Genomic DNA, 20028 nt, shown 5'->3' with positions numbered 1-20028 from the left:
TACAGAGTAGCCTGAAGATGAGTGAAACATACTTGACCTTGGGAATAGCCACCCCCTTTCTCAGCCCTGGTAAATGACAGGACATGCCAGGACCAGAGAGCAGAGAAGAATTCATGGATTTACTGGTAGAGGGAAGGACAGAATGAATGGTTAAAATGTCATAGCCTTGGGGCGGCTAGGTGGCACAATGGATAGAGCACCGGTCCTGAAGTCAGGAGTACCTAAGTTCAAATCCGGCCTCAGATACTTAATAATTACCTAGCTGTGTGGCTTTGGGCAAGCAACTTAACCCCATTGCCTTGCAAAAAAACAAAACAAAACTATAAAATGTGATAGCCTCAAGTAAGTTATCAAATAGTCTTCCTAAAAACATGAACATTTCAAGCTGTGAAGATACAGTCTTCATTGTAAAAAGGGATTGAATTTCTGTATAGAAGAATTAGAGCAATATGAAGTGTTGTAATAGTCTTTTGGGAAAACAAGAGTGACTTGTGCAGGCCGAGGATTAGAATTGAGAAAAAAGAATGGAAAATATGTTTTTGCCTTTTGTTCCTTCTTCCTTCCCTGGAAGGAAAAAACTAAAAAAATAAAATAAAATAAAATCACAGACAAGATAAAGATATATTATCTGTTAAACAGGCCTTGTCTTTTTTTGGTTTAGATACCTAAAAAAGATTGTATAGTCAAAAACATGGGGAAAATTTTCTAAGGCCAGTTTTGAATAAAAACAGACTCAGAAACCAAAAAAAAACCCCCCAAAACCTCAGTAATGCTCAGGAATATAACAGGGAAAGATCTGAGAAATCAAGCAGGAATATTTTATTTATTTTTTTCTTTCCCTTTCTCCACTAAAGTTGTCAGAAGACCAGAACTTTAACAATTACCTGCAAACACTTCGAGACAAAGTGGAAGATAAAGCCCTACACGATTTCTGGAATATTGTTGTTCAAGGTAAAATGGCATTTTATGTTCCTCCATCCAGGTAGATTGCTGTTTTGAATATATGTGGTCAATCAAATGGATCATATTATATGGTGATCTGTTGGCTTCTCATTTAAATTTAAGAAATGCCCCAAATTCAGTACAGCCAAATCTTCCAAACTATTGTAAGAAACATCGCTTCAGTGATTTAAAAAAAAAAAAACCTCTGAAAATGTCTCATTTAATCAAACCAGTGTTTTTTTTAAAGACCAAGCTTATTTAAGAAAATTTTACACATCTTTTTTTTTTTTAAGTTTTTGCAAGGTAAATGGGGCTAAGTGGGTTGCCCAAGGCCACACGTGTGCTAGGTAATTATTAAGTATCTGAGGCCAGATTTGAATTCAGGTACTCCTGACTCCAGGGCTGGTGCTGTGCCACCTAGCCGCCCCTATTTAAGAAAATTACAAACCTTTGTAAATAAGCTTAGAAAACTTTGCTGAGTTATCTAAAAGTCTGTAGATCTATAAATTTTTACTGGACCCACAGCTTTTCCCCCACAATTTTGCCTGTTTTGTCCTTCTCTTACTGTCATTCACATCCTGCCTTCTATTCTACCCACACTCAATTCCGAGTAGACAAATCTTCACCAAGGATCAGTCCACTTCCCTCCTAAGATGCAGAGAGACCAAGATACCCAAAGCTGGGCACAAGAGAGAAGGAAAATATCTTGATCTCTCTTATGCCAGATGTGAAATTCCCTTTTGACCCATTACCTGATTTCCTTTAGACCAACCTCATTTTTTTTCAGGTTGCAATTACAATGTTTATTCACTGAAATTTCAGTTTATTTACTGAAAATGTATATTTTGAAAAGAGCTAATAGTGGCTGGAGTATTCACCTATTCATGATAAGAAGTGGGAATTATTTTCAGCATTGGGTTTTTTTTTTTGGTGGGGGGGTACAGCTTATTTGTGGAGGAAGCTGAATATATCTATTCACCTTGAATGGAACTTTATCATACAGGCAGCCATTTCTTGGACATTTAATTTTTTTTCAATTCTTTTAACTTCTGCAGTGGGAAATAAAAGTTATTAGAATAAGTAAATGAATGGACAGAGAGAGAGACCATTAGTACTTTGTTTTGCAACATGCTTTACGAATATTACTTCATTTTGTCCTCACAATAATCCTTGAAGGTAGTTGCTCTTATCCTCATTTTATAGATGAGAAAATTGAGGCAGTCAGAGAAGTGCCTTACCTAGACAGTAAATGTCTGAGAACAAATTTGAACTATAAACTTAGTGATTCTAGGGCTCTGGATGTATATCCTGTGTCACCTTAATGCCTATAATGATATTTAAGATATTACAAAGAACTTATAAATATTACATCATTTGATAATATGAATATTCACTCATTTCATTTAACCCAGATCATCTGTATATTTTTGCAGCTATCGCTAGATACAATAGAGAGTTCTCATATGCTTATGTATGTTAAGTCCAGGACATAAGTGTACAGAAATTATTTGATCCCTTGATCTTCTGAGAGCAGCATTTCCTTGAGATAAAACTCATAACCATTACGGTTTCTAGGAACAAATGAATTAAATCAGGATGTCCCTGAGAGAAAACCTTCTACCTCAGACTCTTTAGAATAGAGAAAATCATGAAGGATTAACAATTGAGAGGAGGGTGAATTGTGTCAAAACACTGCAGGAATGTTAGAGCTTATATTTGATCTGGGTATTTCCTCTTGCCCTCCTGCCTTTTTCACAACATGCTAATAAGTCAGATTTCTAGGGCACACACTATAGAGTCCAGGTCTGGGAGGGGAGAGGACAGTGAACAGGACTAGTTTATTGTAAATCCTGGGACTTTACCATATGGCTTGGTTTTTTTTTTAGATGGGATTACTCTGATCACAAAGGATGAATCTCCAGGAAGCTCTGTAACAACTGAGGAAGCCAAAAAGGTATTGGTAGATCATTGTATCTTTGATTGCTGGGTGATTGTGGGGGACAGCATTCAAAAGAAGGGGCTTCCTTAAATAAATAAAATTTTAGGACGCTTCAATGGCATTTCTCTTCTTCAGTCAGCCAGTAGGCATTCAGAAGCTCTAAGGATCTTGTAGGAGAAACTAAAGTTTTAGATTCCCAAACCTTGAAGTTATTTTTTAAATTCTTTAATACTGTTAAAGGAGAAAAAAGGCTAAGATAATGAGATCATGGACTATTAGCTGACATCTTAGCCATAAACTTGATGAAAGTCATGGAAATCATTTAACTCTTATGCAAATAAACAACCAAAAGTCCCATTACTAGTCAAATTTATTTTACCATTTGTCCTTTCCTCAGGAGGTGTATAGGAAATTACATCACAGGCATCACTGTTTTTGATTACTCTTCCTCCTCCCCATCAATTGTGACTAATGAGTGGTTATTTTCAGAGCAAGTGTCCTTCACCTCAGTAGAAGCTTATATGACTAATTAACATAGTCATTTGACAAACACTGCTTTCCTGGGTAAGGAATAGTTAGTAAGACCAACTTGAGTGACCAGTTTGCTAAGCAGTGTAGTGTACATGGTTGTACTTTTAAAAAGTTATAGTTGTCTTTTGTTTTTATATCACTTTCATTTTTTAATATATATTGCCCAGAAAAAGAAATTTTTAAAAAAAGATAATAAAAGCATTTCAGCAAAACCAACCTATTAATAGTATATGCAGTATACTTTTTTTAGATTTTTTTTCTTTTTTTCTTTCAAGGCAATGGGGTTAAGTGGCTTGCCCAAGGCCACACGGCTAGGTAATTAAGTGTCTGAGGTGGGATTTGAACCTAGGTACTCCTGACTCCAAGGCCGGTGCTCTATTCACTGCGCCACCTAGCCACCCCTATGCAGTGTACTTTTAAAGAACAGGTGGCATCCTTTTTGGGGGAGTTCACACATGAGGTAGATCTCCCCGAGATCTGCTGAAAAGAGAGATACCCATGATGTATGGTCTGAGAATTGGTCACTCATGGGGCGGCTAGGTGGTGCAGTGGATAGAGCACCAGCCCTGGAGTCAGGAGTACCTGAGTTCAAATCTGGCCTCATACACTTAATAATTACCTAGCTGTGTGGCCTTTGGGCAAGCCACTTAACCCCATTTGCCTTGCAAAAACCTAAAAAAAAAAACCCAAACCAAAAAAAAAAACAAAACCAGAATTGGTCATTCAATTAGTCCATTCCCCATGGACAGACTCCTTTACTAGGCACTTTGGAGAAGCTCTGAAGCAAGACAAGCTATGTCCTAAAAAGAAGAGATGGAAGTGAAGATGTCTGGATCCTCTTTGAGCAGAGTCATTGCATGTGGTGTGATCTTGGGTTTGTCATTTACTCTCTTAAGACCACTGTCTGCCTGGAGAAGCATCTCTTGCCTCCTTAAATGTGATGCAGATGAATTGATCTGTTTTTCTTAATAACTGCTCAGATAAGACAAATCAAGAAGATTGTTAACTAAATAGAACTGCTTCAGAGAGGAGTTTCAAACTGCCTGAGTGTGGTTACATCCTTTATTCTCTTGTAAATTGTCTAGAATATGTTGAATTTTAAGCAAACATTGAAAATTTTGCACATCTTTGAATAAGGAGAGAAGAGTTTTGTCACAGTGAACCAAAAAGGATAGATTCACTAAGTGAAGCACCATTCTCCTAGTTCAGATAGTTTGTTATTTATTACATAGCCTTTACAGCTTTCTCTGTACTTGATGAAAGAATATTTGCTCTCAGGGATTTATTACATTGTAATAGGAATAATGTGAGAGTTTAAATGATTTACTCAAAGTTACAAAACTAGTTTGAGAGAGAACCAAGACTAGAATCTGGGACTCCTGACTCCCATTGCCCTTTCCACTATACCACATTGCCTGTATTTATCAGTAATTCTGATTGACTTATTCAAGATGTCTCCTTCAGGTATCTGAGAATTCTTTGTTAGTGCGGGAGAAAATGGAAGGAGAATGATTTTATTATTGTTGTAGAAGTGCCTTTTTCCCATGAAATTTTTTCCTTGTTACTGATTTTGAAAACTTCAAGTGTTGATTTTAGAAACTGTTGGGTGAGGTACTGTGAAAGGGAACTAAAAAAGACTATGGAAGAATACTTAATGAGACTTTGGCTCAGAGGCTCACTCCCTAGAATTTTGCAAGAGATGCATGCTTCAGCTTATCTCCAAAGCCAAATTAGGAGAGTATAATTATTTTGGGCCTTGAACCCAAAATAGTCATTTAAATTTCCTTCAAAGCAAGTGTTGAATTTAGTCATTTCTCAAATAATCAATTAAAGAAACTAACTACATAGAGTGATTGTAGGGTAATCTTCAGAATTAATTTAAATTCTTCCTGATTGTTTGTTTTAATTAATTTAGATTACAGAAAACAGGTTGTCAAATTCTTACTTTTAAAGCTGATGCTTTAAGGGAAAATAGTTATTCCAAAAAGTTCATTTTTAATAAAAAATGAAGAGTAAATATTTTAAACCTTGTGCAAGAGAGATAAGATGATGTTATGGTAACTGCTTATGGCATGTTGATGCATTTCTTAATATCCTTTTAAGTTGACCATTTGCCACCTAATTTTCTGAGGCTCAAGTATCACATTTTTTTTAAAAACCATACTCTGATTTTTTTCTTTTTTCTATTATTATCACAACTTATAAATTTAGGTTTTCAGTCAATTTCTTATTATCATCTATTGCTGTTGTTTAGGATTGTACTTGATGACAGAAAAGTTCATTTCTTCAATATTTATAAAAGATTTTTTTATTAATTTTCATTGAATTTTTACTTGGTAAATTTGAAGAGAATTGTAGTATTCAAAATGAATCAGATAATTGTCTTGATGGAGCCTATGAGTCCCCACGGAAGGTTGTCCCATATCTGCCGCATTACTTTCAATTTTGGGTACCACATTATAGGAGGGGGCTTTGGCAGCCTGTAGGAGGGTGACCAGGACAGCCATGGCACTCAGAAAATGAAGGAATTTGGGATATATAGCCTGAAGAAAAGGATGGACATTCTACATCACTCCAGAGAACAGCATGAGAAGCTGTGGATGAAAATTGCAAAGAAACCAACTTAGACTTCTGCAATCAGAACTAGAGGTGACTTCCCATGAAATTCCATCTCCAGCCCTCCCAGTTCCATGCCGAGGTTTCCCCTTCCTTTTTGGAGTGGCTCCAACAGGGAAAGAATTTTATCTTTTATCTAACTTTTTATATGTATTAATTAATGTTACCTTTTATTTTAAAAATTTTTGAGTTTTAAATTCTTTCCCACTCTTCTTTCACCCATTGAGAAGGCAAGAAATGTGACATCATATTATGTTATACATATGAAAGAGAAGCAAGAACAAAATTATGTTTCAATATGCATATTCAGACTTGATCCATTCTTTCTCTGGAGGAGGGTAGCATTTTTCCTCTCAAGTCCTTTGGAATTGTTTTGAATTCTTGCATTTCTGAGACTAAGTCACTCAGAGCAGATCATTGTACAGTACTTGGCCATAGGTTGGAAAAATGTCTCCCCCAGTTTTTGGTTAACTCTGCCTCTCCCAAATTCTCTTTGAGATTATTTTATTGGGAGGGCTTGTTGGGAACGATGGGCTGGATTGCTGCCTCTGATCCTCTATATTGACTCATTCTCCTTTTACTTCCAGTTTTATTCTGACTTTTTGTGGACTCCTCCCATTGCTTTTAGTTTTGCCTGTTGGAGCCAAGAAGAACAAATTTAATCCTTCTACAAGGTAGAAGGTGTGATGGTTGTTGAATCTTCTCTTTCAAAAGCTAAATGTGGCAACTAGGAGTGGTAGGAGAGTGCTGCTCTGATCATCAGGAGGAGCTGAGTGCAGATCCTGCCTCTGCACTTCTAGCTCTGTTAACCTGGGCAAGGCCCTGATCTCTCACAACCTGAGTTTCCCGATCTATAAAATAGGGATAATAGTATAAGCTGACTTACAGAGTTGTTGAGGGTCAACTGTGACCACATATTCAAAGTACTGTGCAGTCCTTGAAGGGGTTTGTAAATATGAGACTTTAAAAATCCCTAGTTCTTTGTACTTATCTCCATCTAGCCAGGCACTGTATTAAATGCTGAGCCAATTTTACAATAGAGAACTGGAAAGAAAGATCAGCAGGGGAAGTTTCTGATCTCTTCTAAGGACTTCACAGTGCTTTTTTTGGAGTGGGGGAGGTTGATATGGTCAGCAGTGTCAGATACAAACAGTGACAACCGGGCTACCTCACGAGGCAGACTGGACCCTGTTGTGAACCTCTTTTGTCCCTTGGACAAGCATGCATCTATGTGGTTTTTGCCTAGCTTGTTGCTTATGACTGAGGTCATTGAACAGGTTTTTTTTTTTCCTGTTAAAATATCTTTGAATTATTTTGATGGAACTGGAACACACCTTGTTGGAAGAGAGACTTGAAAATTATCCTTTATTTTTTCTATTGAATTAAATTTTTTTTCATAATAAACAAAAAGTAAGTGCAGTAACATCTTTTATTCTTTCCATCTTCTAGCCAGTTGTGAGATGGTAAAGATGCTGTTTGTGATAAAATATTATTTTCAAAAGCCTACTTTTTACTTATTACCATCCTTATTGAAGATGCCTGTGATGTGTGCATAGATAATTCTCCTATGGATTTTGCATAGACGGGAAAATCCTAAAGATTTGTATGTAGAATACTTATATATGCCTGTGTGTTTAGTAGTTATGGCCCTTAGTTTTTGGTAGATGTTTGGAGCATGGGTTGGGAAAGGGGAATAATTGGAAGTAAAAAAGGAAAGTTAGGTCATTGCAGTGGTAGCTGTTTGAGAGAGATTGTAGAAGCAGAATTAACAATACTTAGAAACTGAATGTGGAAGATGAGGGAAGGGAAAGAGCCAGGATGACTCTTGACTATATACCTGAGGGAGTGGGAAGCTCTTCTCTTAAAATAGGATTCCTTTGAACAAATGCAAGTGTAGGGCATAGGATGCAGAGTGCTGTATCAAATAGCATGAGTTTGAGGTGGCAATGAGACTTCCAAAAAAACTGTCTAGTAGACAGTGGCTGGTGTGGTCCCACTTAAGAGACACGAGGTGCAACTTACACCCCTAGAAGTTTCCTGAATAAACGTGATGGTAAGCTCCATGGAGGATACTGTCAGTAAAGGAGTCAGAACAAGAGACAGGAAAGGAGTGGTCATGGATAAGGAACAAAAGGCAGGCCAGGCTGGCCAGGCCGAAGAGGTCAAGCTACATGAAACTTCTGCAGGGATGAATGAGAGCCCCATTGGAAAGGGTTTTAGAGGTTAAAGAGGAATTGGGAGTGTGTTCTCAAAGGCAGTGTGCCCTGAAGCTTCCTGAGCAGGGCAGATTCTGGCTTTAGGAAGAGCAACTGGCAAGCTGCTGAGATGGACAACAACCAGAAGACTTTTGCAGTCATTGAGGCATGAGATGATGGGGGCTGATGATGGGTGGCACAATGGATAGAGCATTGGGCCTGGGAAGAACTAGGTTTACGTTCAGCCTCCAACACTTGCCTCACCATGTAACTGGTTGATCACTTAACCTGTTTGCCTTAATTTCTTCAACTGTAAAAATGGCGATAATGATAGCAGTTCCCTCACAGGATTGGGGAAAGGACCCAGGGTGATAGCATTTGTAAAAAGGTCTCCGCACCAGGACTGCCACATAGACATCAATGAAATGTCAAAGGAGAGAAGGGGGGGGGTAAACATAAGGTGAGGAGTGTATAACAACCCGAGTAACTGGGAGAATAATCCTACCCCCAACAATAATAGAAAAGAGCAGAAGTTTTGGGGAAAATATGAGTTCATTTTTGGACATGTTGAAATCAAGATTCCTATAGGCACTTGGAAAGGCACAAGGGGAGGTGAGGAGAGAGGTTAGGCCCAGGTTAATAGATCTGAGAATGAGTTGCATGGAGATGATGATAATTGAATCCATGGGTGTTTAGGAGCTCTCATGTATGCAGAAAAGTAGAGGGCCCCCAGATGTCAAACAGAGATAGTTAAAGAACAGTTGTCAGACAGCAAAGAGGAGAGTCATGGGGAGTAGTGGCTTAAAAACTTAGAAGAGAGTGTTTTGGAGGGGAGCAGATTAACAGTGTCAGAAGCTGCTGAGGTTTGGAAGGATGGAGAATGCTCAAAGACCTCTGGATTTGACATCACCTGGTCTTTGTTAATTTGGGAGAGAGCAGTTTCATGTGAATGATGAGAGGTGATGAAGGTCTGACTTCAGGGGATCTCTGTGTGACTGGAGAGAAAAGAAGGTAAGAGAAAAACTGGAGTGTTCAGAGCAGACCCAAGTCACCTGGATGTACCAGCTAGGAATGACGGGACAAGGCCCTGCTCAGTTTTATTGATTTTTAGAACTGGAGCCATGAATAAAGAGGAACAGCCAGGGTCTTTCCTGTTGGGCTGCTGGAGGTGAAGTTCTTGCTCAGTTCAAGATGAAGCAGAGTAAAAGATTAATCAAGGATGAAAGAGGTTCGAAGATGACTGGATGCCCATGTAGTTCCAATTATAAGTGATGCATTAGTCCCATGACCCACTGGGCAGCTCCTGCCTTGCTAAGGAACCAGAGAGTTGCAGCTGCCGGTTGTAGGACTTTGACTGTTATTAAGTCAGAATCCCCTATGTGCCTAGGGGCCTCTGTGATACGCGAAAGACCCCCATCTAGAAGGTACAGCCTCCCATTGTGCCCAGGCCAGCCCCAGTCACCCTGTTCCTGCCATCAGGCCCCTGGGTCCAGATGGTCCTGGAAGAGATAGTGAGAATGGTGTCTGCACAGCAGCCCCTCGCTGTGATCCAAATGACATTCGTGTCATGACACCATTTATTGGATGTCATGGTCATCTTCAAGATCAAAAGGACAACATTATATTATGTTGTCAACAAGACTTGGCACCTGTTTGGGCAGATTGCTGAGAAGAGAGCAGTGAGAATAGCTGGCACTGGCTCTAGATGTGTTATCTCACTTTATCCTCAGAGTAACCCTGTGAAGTGGGCGTTGTTACTTATATCCATTTTACATTTGAAAGAGGCTCAGTGACTCATCCAGGGTCACACAGCTAGTACCTCTAAATGCTTCTGACAAGATTGGAACTCAGGTCTTCCTGACTCTCAAGTCCAGTCCTCTGACCCACTGTGCCACTTAACTGCCCAAATAAAGGAGGATAACTCCAAGGTTACAAACTCTGGTGACTAGGAGGAGTCCTTGAAGGTAACCTGGGCAGAAATAGGACAAGGCTGAGTTTGGTATGGGAAGATAATGAGCAGGTCCAGGCCCCATTAAAAGGAGAGGTCCTGAAGATGAGGGAAGGAGTGATCTGTAGAGCAAATTCCCCAGATTATAGAAACTTTACTGGGGATACAAAAAACAGACAAGAAACCCCTGCCCTCAAGGAGATCATAATCTAATGGGGGAGATAACATGCAAACAAATATGTGCAGAGCAAACTATACAGAATGAAGAATGAGCAGAGACGAGGCACTAGACTTGAGGGGTGAGGGAAGGAAGACTTCCTGTAGAGGGTGGACTTGGTTGGGACTTAAAGGAAGCCAGAGTTCAAGAGTTGGAGCAGAGGAGGATGAGCATTCTAGACCTGGGGGTCAGCCAGAGATAACGTGTGTGGAATGGTAAGGTATAAGAAGCCTGGAAGGGTAAGGGGTGCTAGGCTGTGAAGAGTTTAGAAGACCAAGGAGGATCTTGTATTCGATCCTGGAGGGACAGACATGATCAGATCTACACTCCTTCCCCCACCCCCCACCCCCGGCCTGGTGCAGAGGCACTGAGCAAGCAGTGACATGGGCAGTAAAGCAGTCCTGTTTGTGTGGGCTTGTCTGCTGTCACTTTTGGTTTGGAGGGCCTTGTCCTGTGCCCAGGGCCTGGGAGATCTTCTGAACACAGATGAAGAGTTAGATTCCCTTCCAGGCTCCTCCTTTCTGGTGAGATGACGACCTCCAGAGGACATGAATAAAGCTCTGCCCAGTGCTGAGCATAAGCAGAATGCACGTCTGTGTTTTAGCCCCTAAGAGCTTCCTAATGGAGACGCGTGCTTCCAGGAGCAGCTGGCCGAGGAGCAAGCCAAGGTCACCTCATCTTTGTTTTCCAGTTTGAGAGAATCTTAGGACCAGATAGGAACTTGGGTTTTTCTACTCCATTCCTTTGCCTTTGGATAGGATTGCATTCTAACCATGTTTGAAAGATAGCTGTCTACTCTTTTCTTAAAGATCATCAGAGGAAACTGAATCCTTTTTCTGATAACAAGACAGTAATTAGGGGAAAGGGAGTGGCGCCAGTGAGAAGTGATCTCTAAAAATAGGAGCAGGTCTTCTGCAGATCCTTCACTTTCTGAGTGTGTTGCAAAAGGAATGAGCAGAGATGAGAGCTCACTTTTACTTCATTACCCTGGGTTCAGATTATCTGTTTCTTTTATTGAGAAAGCAGTCTTGTCACCATATTCTCTGCTAGAAGTGTTTCCTCCCCATCACTCTGCAGACTGGAAATGACTTGCTGTTAAGAGCTTGGAGGGTGGGGAATGCTATGTTGAAGATACCAGCTTTGCCAGAGGCTTTGGAAGGATAATGGATGGCAGCTTAGCTTTTAGACATAATTTGCTTACGCAGAAATGCAAAGTGGATCTTGTCAGGAAAATCAATTGCAGATGTTCAGTGCTGAATGAGAATGGAGCTTTCTCTTTGTCTCTGGGTGCTTCTCCTGGAAAATTAGCCTGGGGTCCTCAATGGATCATCAGTGGTCCTAAGTTAGCAGCAGCATCAAACGTGCAAAGTTTCTGGATTAATCAATAAGTATTCTTAAAACCTTACTGTGTACCAAGAACTTCAGTGATAAGGACATTACAGGAGACTATTCAAACCCAAACCTACCCTGTGAGATTGATCATTCTGTAGGATGAGACTCAAGTCAGCTGTCTGAACTGAACTGGGGCTTACGCAGAGGGTTTCAGTAATGACTGTTTGCTCTTTTCCCTGGCTGTTGTCTCTTCTCCCTTTTAGTCGAATGTTTCTGATGTAAGTTAATGTTAGTGAGTGGGAGAGAAAGAACAAAAAAAGATGAGGCCCTAAAAGTGATGAGCTTAAAGAGAGTAAATAAAGATGCTAATTTGAAAATTACAGAACAGATCACATGGTTGGTATATAAATTTTATGCAAATGATTGTTGGCCCTCTTAGTTCCTTCAATAGGTTGGACCTTTGGGAAATCCTAATCACTATTTTAAATAGGGTTAAGAAAATAATCCCTTTCTAGTATTTCTTTGACATCCTCTTGGCTCAAGACCCAAATTAGTGTCAGTAGCTTCACAATTTCCTCCTAAAAAGAACGTTCTCTCATCTAGCAGGCAAACTTGTTAAAGGAAATCAGTGACAGGCAAAAAGAAGGGCTTACTCTGGGACCACCATCTCCTGTGGGCACAGTGACAGTACTGATAGAATGAATTCCTTCTCCACCTTCCCCCAGCAACAACACTGTAATGGTGCATCAGATCATCACTAGTCCTTAGGGGCTCTGCTCCATCTTTACTCCCAGGCCTCCCAAAAACCAAAGGGGAGAAGTAGGGTAGGCAACAGAGAAAGTGTGGGAGAGTGGTATAGTCAAGAAGCTTGGGGGATGCTAGAGGATAGAACAGTCTGAAGGCTTGTTGTTATCGTTTGTTTTGCCAATCGCAAAAAAACTCCAGATATTTTCAATTTCTTTAGGTTTATTTTTTTATATACCTTAGAGTTGCAAAACCTCAGTTGTATCCAATCAAAGCAAAACAAAACTGGGAGCCACTGTCTTATAAAAACAGACAATAAGATCCATGTGAGCATGGTACCATATCTTGATGCTAAAAGGCAGTGGAAACATTTTTATTCTGTTCTCAACTTGTATAAAGCACTGAAACCTTTTGAAAGATGGAGACAGACGTCTGTAGCTGAACAAGAAAGCTAGGATTGACGGAAAATCTTTTTTTTCCTCTCCATTTTATGTGGAGTCAACTAGGAGAATAGACCTGGATGGGAGGGCGGGGGGAGGCAGTCTCACTAAATTAATTTTCAATGTACACTGTCATTGAGAGAATGAATCACAAGGAAAGTGGGGCTTTCTCCCTGTTCCTCTCCTTTTGGGTGGGGAAAAAAAAAGCAACTGCTGAAGATACCAGTACTTTTCCACCCTCTTAAATAATTTAGAATTGACTATTCACTGTTCTACTAGATCATCTCACAGGATTGTGACAGTACAAATGATGAAACACAGCTCTTACGGCAGTAATCTTGCAGATTAGAGAAGAGAGACAGGATGAAATCAGAACAAAGATGATCCTGACTAGTTCTCTCCCTTTGTAAATCTCTGAGCCTCAGTCCTGTCCTCTGGACTGCCCAGAACTTCTGATTCTCTTTAGGTTTGTCTGTGTGGCCATACTAGAGCCCCAAAGGCAATCTGGTAACATCTTTGGATCCCTCCTCAGAATAAAATGTTTTTAGAAACTACGTTTATAAACCACAAGAGCCCTTGCTTAATAACATGGGGTTGATGATCAAACTCAATGGACTTGCTCATTCCATCAGTACAATAATCAGGCACAATTTTGGATTGTCTGTGATGGAGAATACCATCTGTATCCAGAGAAAGAATTGTAGAGTTTGAACAAAGACTTTTTTAAAAAAGTTATTATGTAATTTTGCTATCTCTTATACTTTATGTTTCTTCCTTAAGGTTATGATTTCTCTCTCATCACATTCATCTTAGATCAATGTATAGCATGGAAACAATGTAAAGACTAACAGAATGTCTTCTGTGGGGAGTGGGGAAAGGGAAGCCAGAGTAGGGGAAAAATTGTAAAACTCTAAATAAAATTTTTCTTTTATTTAAAAAAAAAACCCTGTGCTCAAGAGGGTATCGTGTCCATCCTTCAGCATCCTAATCCTTGCAACCACCTTTGCGGCACATCCTAAATTGAAAACCTCCAGTTAAGGAAATTTTTTAAATGTTCTGTGGTAATTCATTCTTATTTTTCATGCCCCCTTTTTTTTTAGGTTTTTGCAAGGCAAATGGGGTTAAGTGGCTTGCCCAAAGCCACACTAGATAATTATTAAGTGTCTGAGGCCAGATTTGAACTCAGGTACTCCTGACTCCAGGGCTGGTGCTCTGTCCACTGCGCCACCTAGCCGCCCCCCCTTTTTCATGCCTTTTAAAGGATCATAGAATCATACTTTTAAAGCTGGGAGGGACTAAGGAAGGTCATCTAGTCCAGTCCTCCCATTTTTATAGAGAAGAAAATTGAATACCAGAAGTTTAGGTGACTTATCCAAGGTCACAGTAAGTTAAGTATCAGAGACAGAATTTGAACTTGGACTCTCTGACTTCAAAACTGGTACTCTTTCCACTGTACCACAGTTTCTTCCTTTTATATTACCTCTTCCCCCTTGTCTTAAATGAAGGTGAAGATTATGTGATCTCTTCCCTGTATGACTTCCTATAAGTTTGAAGATTTTTTTTCTCATATTCTTCAGAATGTTCCTGGAGTTTAAGTCATGACTATTCCTAGTTTGTACAAGTGGAAAGTGAAATAGCAAACAGGTCAAGAGGATTGGATATGGTATCATATTGACCATCCCCAAAAATGTTGGATCAAAGGTGTTGACTCTTTTCTGTTCATTTTTGGAATTTCCAGACACTCTGCCACTCGACATGCCTCTGACACACATGGACCACTATGTACATATAAGACAGTTAAAGTCTTAATGGCTTTGATTGCCCAGTCTTTGTGTGTTTGTTCTTAAACAGTCAAGATCAAAGACATATATCTATATATCTCTATACCTATATATATATGTGTGTGTGTGTGTGTGTGTGTGTGTGTGTGTATATTATATATATATTAATAGGCAAAAATAACCCCTGTTCTCAAGGATCTCATGGTCTAAAGAGGAAGACAATGTAAAATCAACTCTCCACAAACAAGCTCTTTGATAGATTGGAGATTATCAATAGAGGGAAAAGGCAAGAAGATTAAGGAGAAGTGGAAAGATTTCTTGCAAAAAAATGAGACAGATTAAGCTGATACTCAGTGGAAGCCAGGAGGTAGGAATGAGGAAAGAGAACATCCTAGGCATGGGAAGTAGCCCATGAAGATGCAGTAAGTCAGCAGATGGATGTCACAGCCAAGAAACAGCCAGGAGGACCATGTCCCTGGGTCACAAGTAGAGGGAGATAAGACTTAAGAAAATGAAAAGTTTGGAAGGGGCATGTTTACAAATTACCAAGCCAAAGGGAAGCTTTTATGTTTTGATTCCAAAGACCCTAGGAAGATGATTGAATGGTCAGACTGGTGACAGCCTAGTGGAGGCTGGCTAACCCCCCAGCAGCCCCTGCCAGAGTCCAGTGGGATATGGAGAGTTCTCCCCAGGGGTGAGAAGGGTATGCGTTCATGGCTCATAGAGAGCTTTGAACTAGGTTCTCCGGAGATATAATGGCTGATTGAACAAGTCCTCTGGGTCACTTTGAATTGTTTTCCCCCAAAGACCCTTCCACCTTCATGCATGCTCTTGGATCCCAGATAACTTTTTTCCCAAAATCCTTAGTTCCATGGGGAATCGATGACTCAAAATAAGATGGTACTTCTGGAGCCCTTAAACAGAGATGCTGTTGGAGCAGGCATTTTTGAATATGTGAAGCTGTGACTGTGTACAGAAGTCCTGTGTTTAACCAGAGAGAAAGAAAACCATTTTAATTATTTGCTTGACTTTGTATCCACAGTTCCTGGCCCCAAAGGAAAAGCCAACCGAAGTCATGGACGTAGCCGAGGAAGGAGGAGATGTGGATGATTTAGTGAGTATTGGAAACTGCCTGGCCCCCCTGAAAATGCCCCCCCCCAAGAAGAGCCAGGGAAGCAACTTGTCAACCTTCTTTACATTTGAGGTTCATACACGAGAGTGTCTCCATGACTTACTAAGGTCCATTATGAATTTAATCAGATAGGTCATTTCATAATGGCAAGCACTGACTTCTGTGGTTTCAGTTGTGTTGTTTACAAAGATTAATTCTCCCTTTTGAAGGACTCAGAGCTAGGGAGACTATTCCTTTGATAACAAAATGGAATCATTTACTGAAATTATACTTAACCAAAAATGAGATATACACATAGCAATTTGTGTGGGTTTACAAATAAAAACCATTTTTAAAAGCCTAATTTTTAACTGTTCTCAATCAACCCAATCCTAGCACCCTGGGCTCCTAGGAATTTGAGGATTTCCAAACTTTATTACCCTTCATTGTTGATAACTCTGGGAGCTCTAAAGTGTTGATAGTTGTGTCCCCAGCTTTCCCGTCTGAATCCCTCTTGCCTCTAAACCAAACCTCTGCATGTGGTGATCTCAGTTTTTATGAAGCTCTCCTCCCTCCAGGTCCTCTAATGAAGTGAGGCACAGATTTGAAGTTATTGAAGGTTTTCAGTGGGTGGTGTGCCTGGGCCTAGATTTCTGTGACCATTTTCATGAAGCTGTTTCTGTCTGGTGCCCCTTTCATTTTTCAGTCCCTCCCTTGTTCACAGAAGCACACTGGGAATGGTGGCTTGCTCATTTCCAAATGCTTTATCTTTTTTTTTTAATAGCTGGACATGATGTAGTTTATGAAAGAGCTTAAGAACTTGAGAATAGAAGAGCATAATGGTCGATAGAGGGGCAGAGGAAGACCCCAAAAAGCCATTCCAGGAGGAACCTGCACTTCTGCTGTTGACCCATAGATTCCAGATTAGAGGCTGAACTCTGCATATCAATATTTTTTATGAGTCAGGGAGTTATTTTCTTAAGCTACAGAAGATATACCTGCACATATGCTACATGACTGAAAAAGAGACAATGCCCATCTTCTTCTTGGTGTTCTGATCTTTATTGTTGCTACTGACATTGGAATATCATCAGTTGTTAAATTCCAAATAAGCAGATTCCATTCCAGATCAGCCGGGCTGTGCATTTATCATTGTTATGAGGACAACCAAAATAAAGTCATTTTCTTTTGTGGCTGCTTGTGATTTTAGTCTGAGGCCTGTGTTTAGTGAGCTCTGGCAATCTCTTCTTGGTGGGGAGGTACCTGCAGGAAGAGTGACCTTTCTAGATTGTACAAGAAGATTCACTGTGTATAGTGGTCATTGAAGAAATGCCTTTTCCTTTTGAGTAGGAGTCTGGGCTAGAAAAGCCAGAGTGCAAACTGCTCCCTTCTGGGTTCGGTGGAACAAGTTTCCTTGTCTGAACCAGCTAATACTGAGATCCTTTTTGTTTCTAAATACAGAAGGCCTAAGTGATAATAGACCACACAGGACTAACAGGAAATTTAGTGTTCTGTTTTCCTCCTTTACCTCCTGCTTCCTCTGCTGGGCTTCTATCTCGGGTTTCTGAGGAAACCATTCTTTATCGAGACAAGAAAATGGACTTGAAGTCATTTTTCCTACTCACTTTTCCTGTTCTCTCCAACATTCCTGACCCCTCTATCCTCAGGATCCTGGACTTTTTTTTCCAATTTTAATTATATTTATTTTATTTTTGTATAAATGATGTTTTTTAAATACATTACTAAAATATTCTTCTTTAAGAGTAAACATAATACCCTCCCCCCCCCCCCCCAAAAATAGACCCTAATGAGCAATAAAGTAAAGGAAAGAGGAAAAAATTAAAATTAAAATTAAAACAAAGGTGGCACAGTGAACAGAGCACTGGCCCTGGGGTCAGGATCACCCAAGCTCAAATCTGGCCCTAGACACTCAGCAGTCACCCAGTGTGCAACCCTGGGCAAGCCACCCCAACCCCATTGCCCTGAAAAAAAACTAAAAAAAAGCAAAACCAAAATAAAATAAAATGATAATAATAAAAATAATGATAATAGGGGTGGCCAGGTGGTGCAGTGGACAGAACACTGGCCCTGGAGCCAGGAGCACCTGGGGATCCAAATCCAGCCTCAAGATATCCAACAATCACTAAGCTGTGCGACTCCGGGCAAGCTACCCAACCCCATCCACCCCGCACCCCCCCCCCCCAAAAAAAGAATAATAAATGTGCTTCCATCTGTGTTCCAACACCACCAGCTCTGTCACAGGTGAATCACATTCTTTAGGATAAGTCCATCACAAAAGTTATTTCCATATTTTTCTACTGTTGCCATTGCTGATTGCAACTCCCTCCATTTATACTTCCCCACTACCATATACTATATTTCCTCTCTCCTTTCACTCTGTCCCTCTTCTTAAATGTGCTGTAGGGTAGCTGAGTGGCACAGCAGACTGATCACCAACCCTGGGGCCAAAAGGTCCTAAGCCACATACCACCCCTAAGGCCCAGCAACTACCTGGCCCTGTGGTCCTGGACAGGCCATCTAATCCCAGCACCTTGCAAGAAGTAAAAAAAAAAATGTTATCTGACCACTCTCTCCCCATGGTCCATCCTCTCCTCCATCACTCACATCCTCCCCCCTTCCCCCTTCTCTCTTTATTCTAGATGTCTATACCCCATTGAGTATATATGCTGTTTCCTCTCTGAGCCACCTCTGATGAGAGCAAAGTTTCCCTCATTCCCCCTTGCCTTTCCCCCTTCCATATCATTGTAATAAAATTAAATTATATGAAATATCTTAGCCTATTCCACCTCTCCTTTCTCTTACTACCATTAAATTTCCCTTTTAGCCACAACTCCATTTTTACACTATATATCTTCAAATTCAGCTCTCTCCTGTGCTTCATCTATAAAAGCTCCTTCTACCTGCTCTATTAAATGAGAAGTTTCTTATGAGTATTATCAGTATCATTTTTCTATGCCGGAATACATGTAGTTCATCATCATTAAGTCCCTCATATTTTCCCCTTCTCCACTCTTTATGCTTCACCTGAGTCCTATATTTGAAGATCAAACCTTCTGTTCAGTTCTGGCCATTCTAACAGGAACATTTGAAATTCTCTTGGTTCCTTGAAAGTCCATCTTTTCTCCTGGAAGAGGATGTTCTGTTTTGCTGGGTAGTTGATTCTCAGTTGCATTCTGAACTCTTTTGTCTAATGCGATATTATATTCCAAGCCCTATGAGCCCTTAATGTAGTTGCTGCTAAGTTCTGTGTGATCCTGACTGCAGCTCCATGATATTTGAATTGTGTCCTTCTGGCTGCTTGTAATATTTTCTCTTTGACTTGGGAGTTCTGGAACTTGGCTATAATATTACTGGGGGGTTTTTTTTGGATCTCTTTCCATGGGGAGATTGGTGGATTCTCTCAACTTCTATTTTGCCCTCTGCTTCTGGGATATCTGGGCAGTTTTCCTGTAGGAATTCTTTAAAAATGATGTCAAGGCTCTTTTCCTAATCATGACTTTCAGGTATCCCAATAATTTTTAAATTAATTTTCCTGAATCTATTTTCCAGATTAGTTGTTTTTTCAATGAGATATTTCACATTTTCTTCTAATTCTTCATTCTTTTGGTTTTGAAATATTGTGTCCTGACTTCTCATAAAGTCATCAGCTTCCTTTAGCTCCATTCTAGATCTGAAGTATTTGTTTTCCTCAGAGAGCTTTCTTATCTCTTTTTTCCATCTGGCCAATTCTGCTTTTTAAAGCATTCTTCTCCTCAATAACTTTTTGAACTGTTTTATCCATTTGACCTGAGCTGATTTTTAGCATGCTATTTTCTTCAGCATTTTTTTGGATCTCCTTGGCTAAGCTGCTTACTTCTTTTTCACATTTTTCCTGTATCTCTGTCATTTCTTTTCCTAATTTTTCTTCAATCTCCCTCACTTGATTTTCAAAATCTTTTTTGAACTCTGTCATAGCCCGAGCCCAATTTCTGTTTTTCTTGGAGTCTTTAGATGCAGGAGCTTGGACTCCCTCATCTTCAGACTGAGTATTTTGATCCTTCTTGGGATCATAGATAATGTATTTCTCACTGGTGTTTTTTATTTTTCTCTGTTTACTCATTTCCCCAGCCTGTGCCTGGTCTTAGGGTGCTTCCTGTGCTTTTGAGTATTCTTGGGACACCTTCCCCCTACAAGGATCTCAGTGTATGAGGCTCTGTCCTCCCTCCTGGTCT

General features: G+C 40.1%; 1 protein-coding gene across 4 annotated transcripts in view; it reads left to right on the top strand.

The window, feature by feature from the left end:
• The window catches only part of XRCC5 (X-ray repair cross complementing 5), a 133124-nt gene that overhangs the window by 97683 nt on the left and 15413 nt on the right, over positions 1-20028 (top strand). For 3 of the 4 annotated variants that reach the window (XM_074191416.1, XM_074191417.1, XM_074191419.1), the window contains exons 18-20: positions 855-951; positions 2829-2896; positions 15728-15799. In XM_074191416.1, the coding sequence (XP_074047517.1) occupies positions 855-951; positions 2829-2896; positions 15728-15799 (237 nt within the window). Of the gene's footprint in view, positions 1-854; positions 952-2828; positions 2897-15727; positions 15800-16580; positions 17001-20028 lie in introns of those variants that run through there. The other variant, XM_074191418.1, reaches the window with a different exon arrangement.

This window comes from Macrotis lagotis, chromosome 6 (genome assembly GCF_037893015.1).
Source record: "Macrotis lagotis isolate mMagLag1 chromosome 6, bilby.v1.9.chrom.fasta, whole genome shotgun sequence".
Classification (NCBI taxonomy): Eukaryota; Metazoa; Chordata; class Mammalia; order Peramelemorphia; family Peramelidae; genus Macrotis; species Macrotis lagotis.
This window is presented reverse-complemented; position numbering and strand designations above follow the sequence as displayed.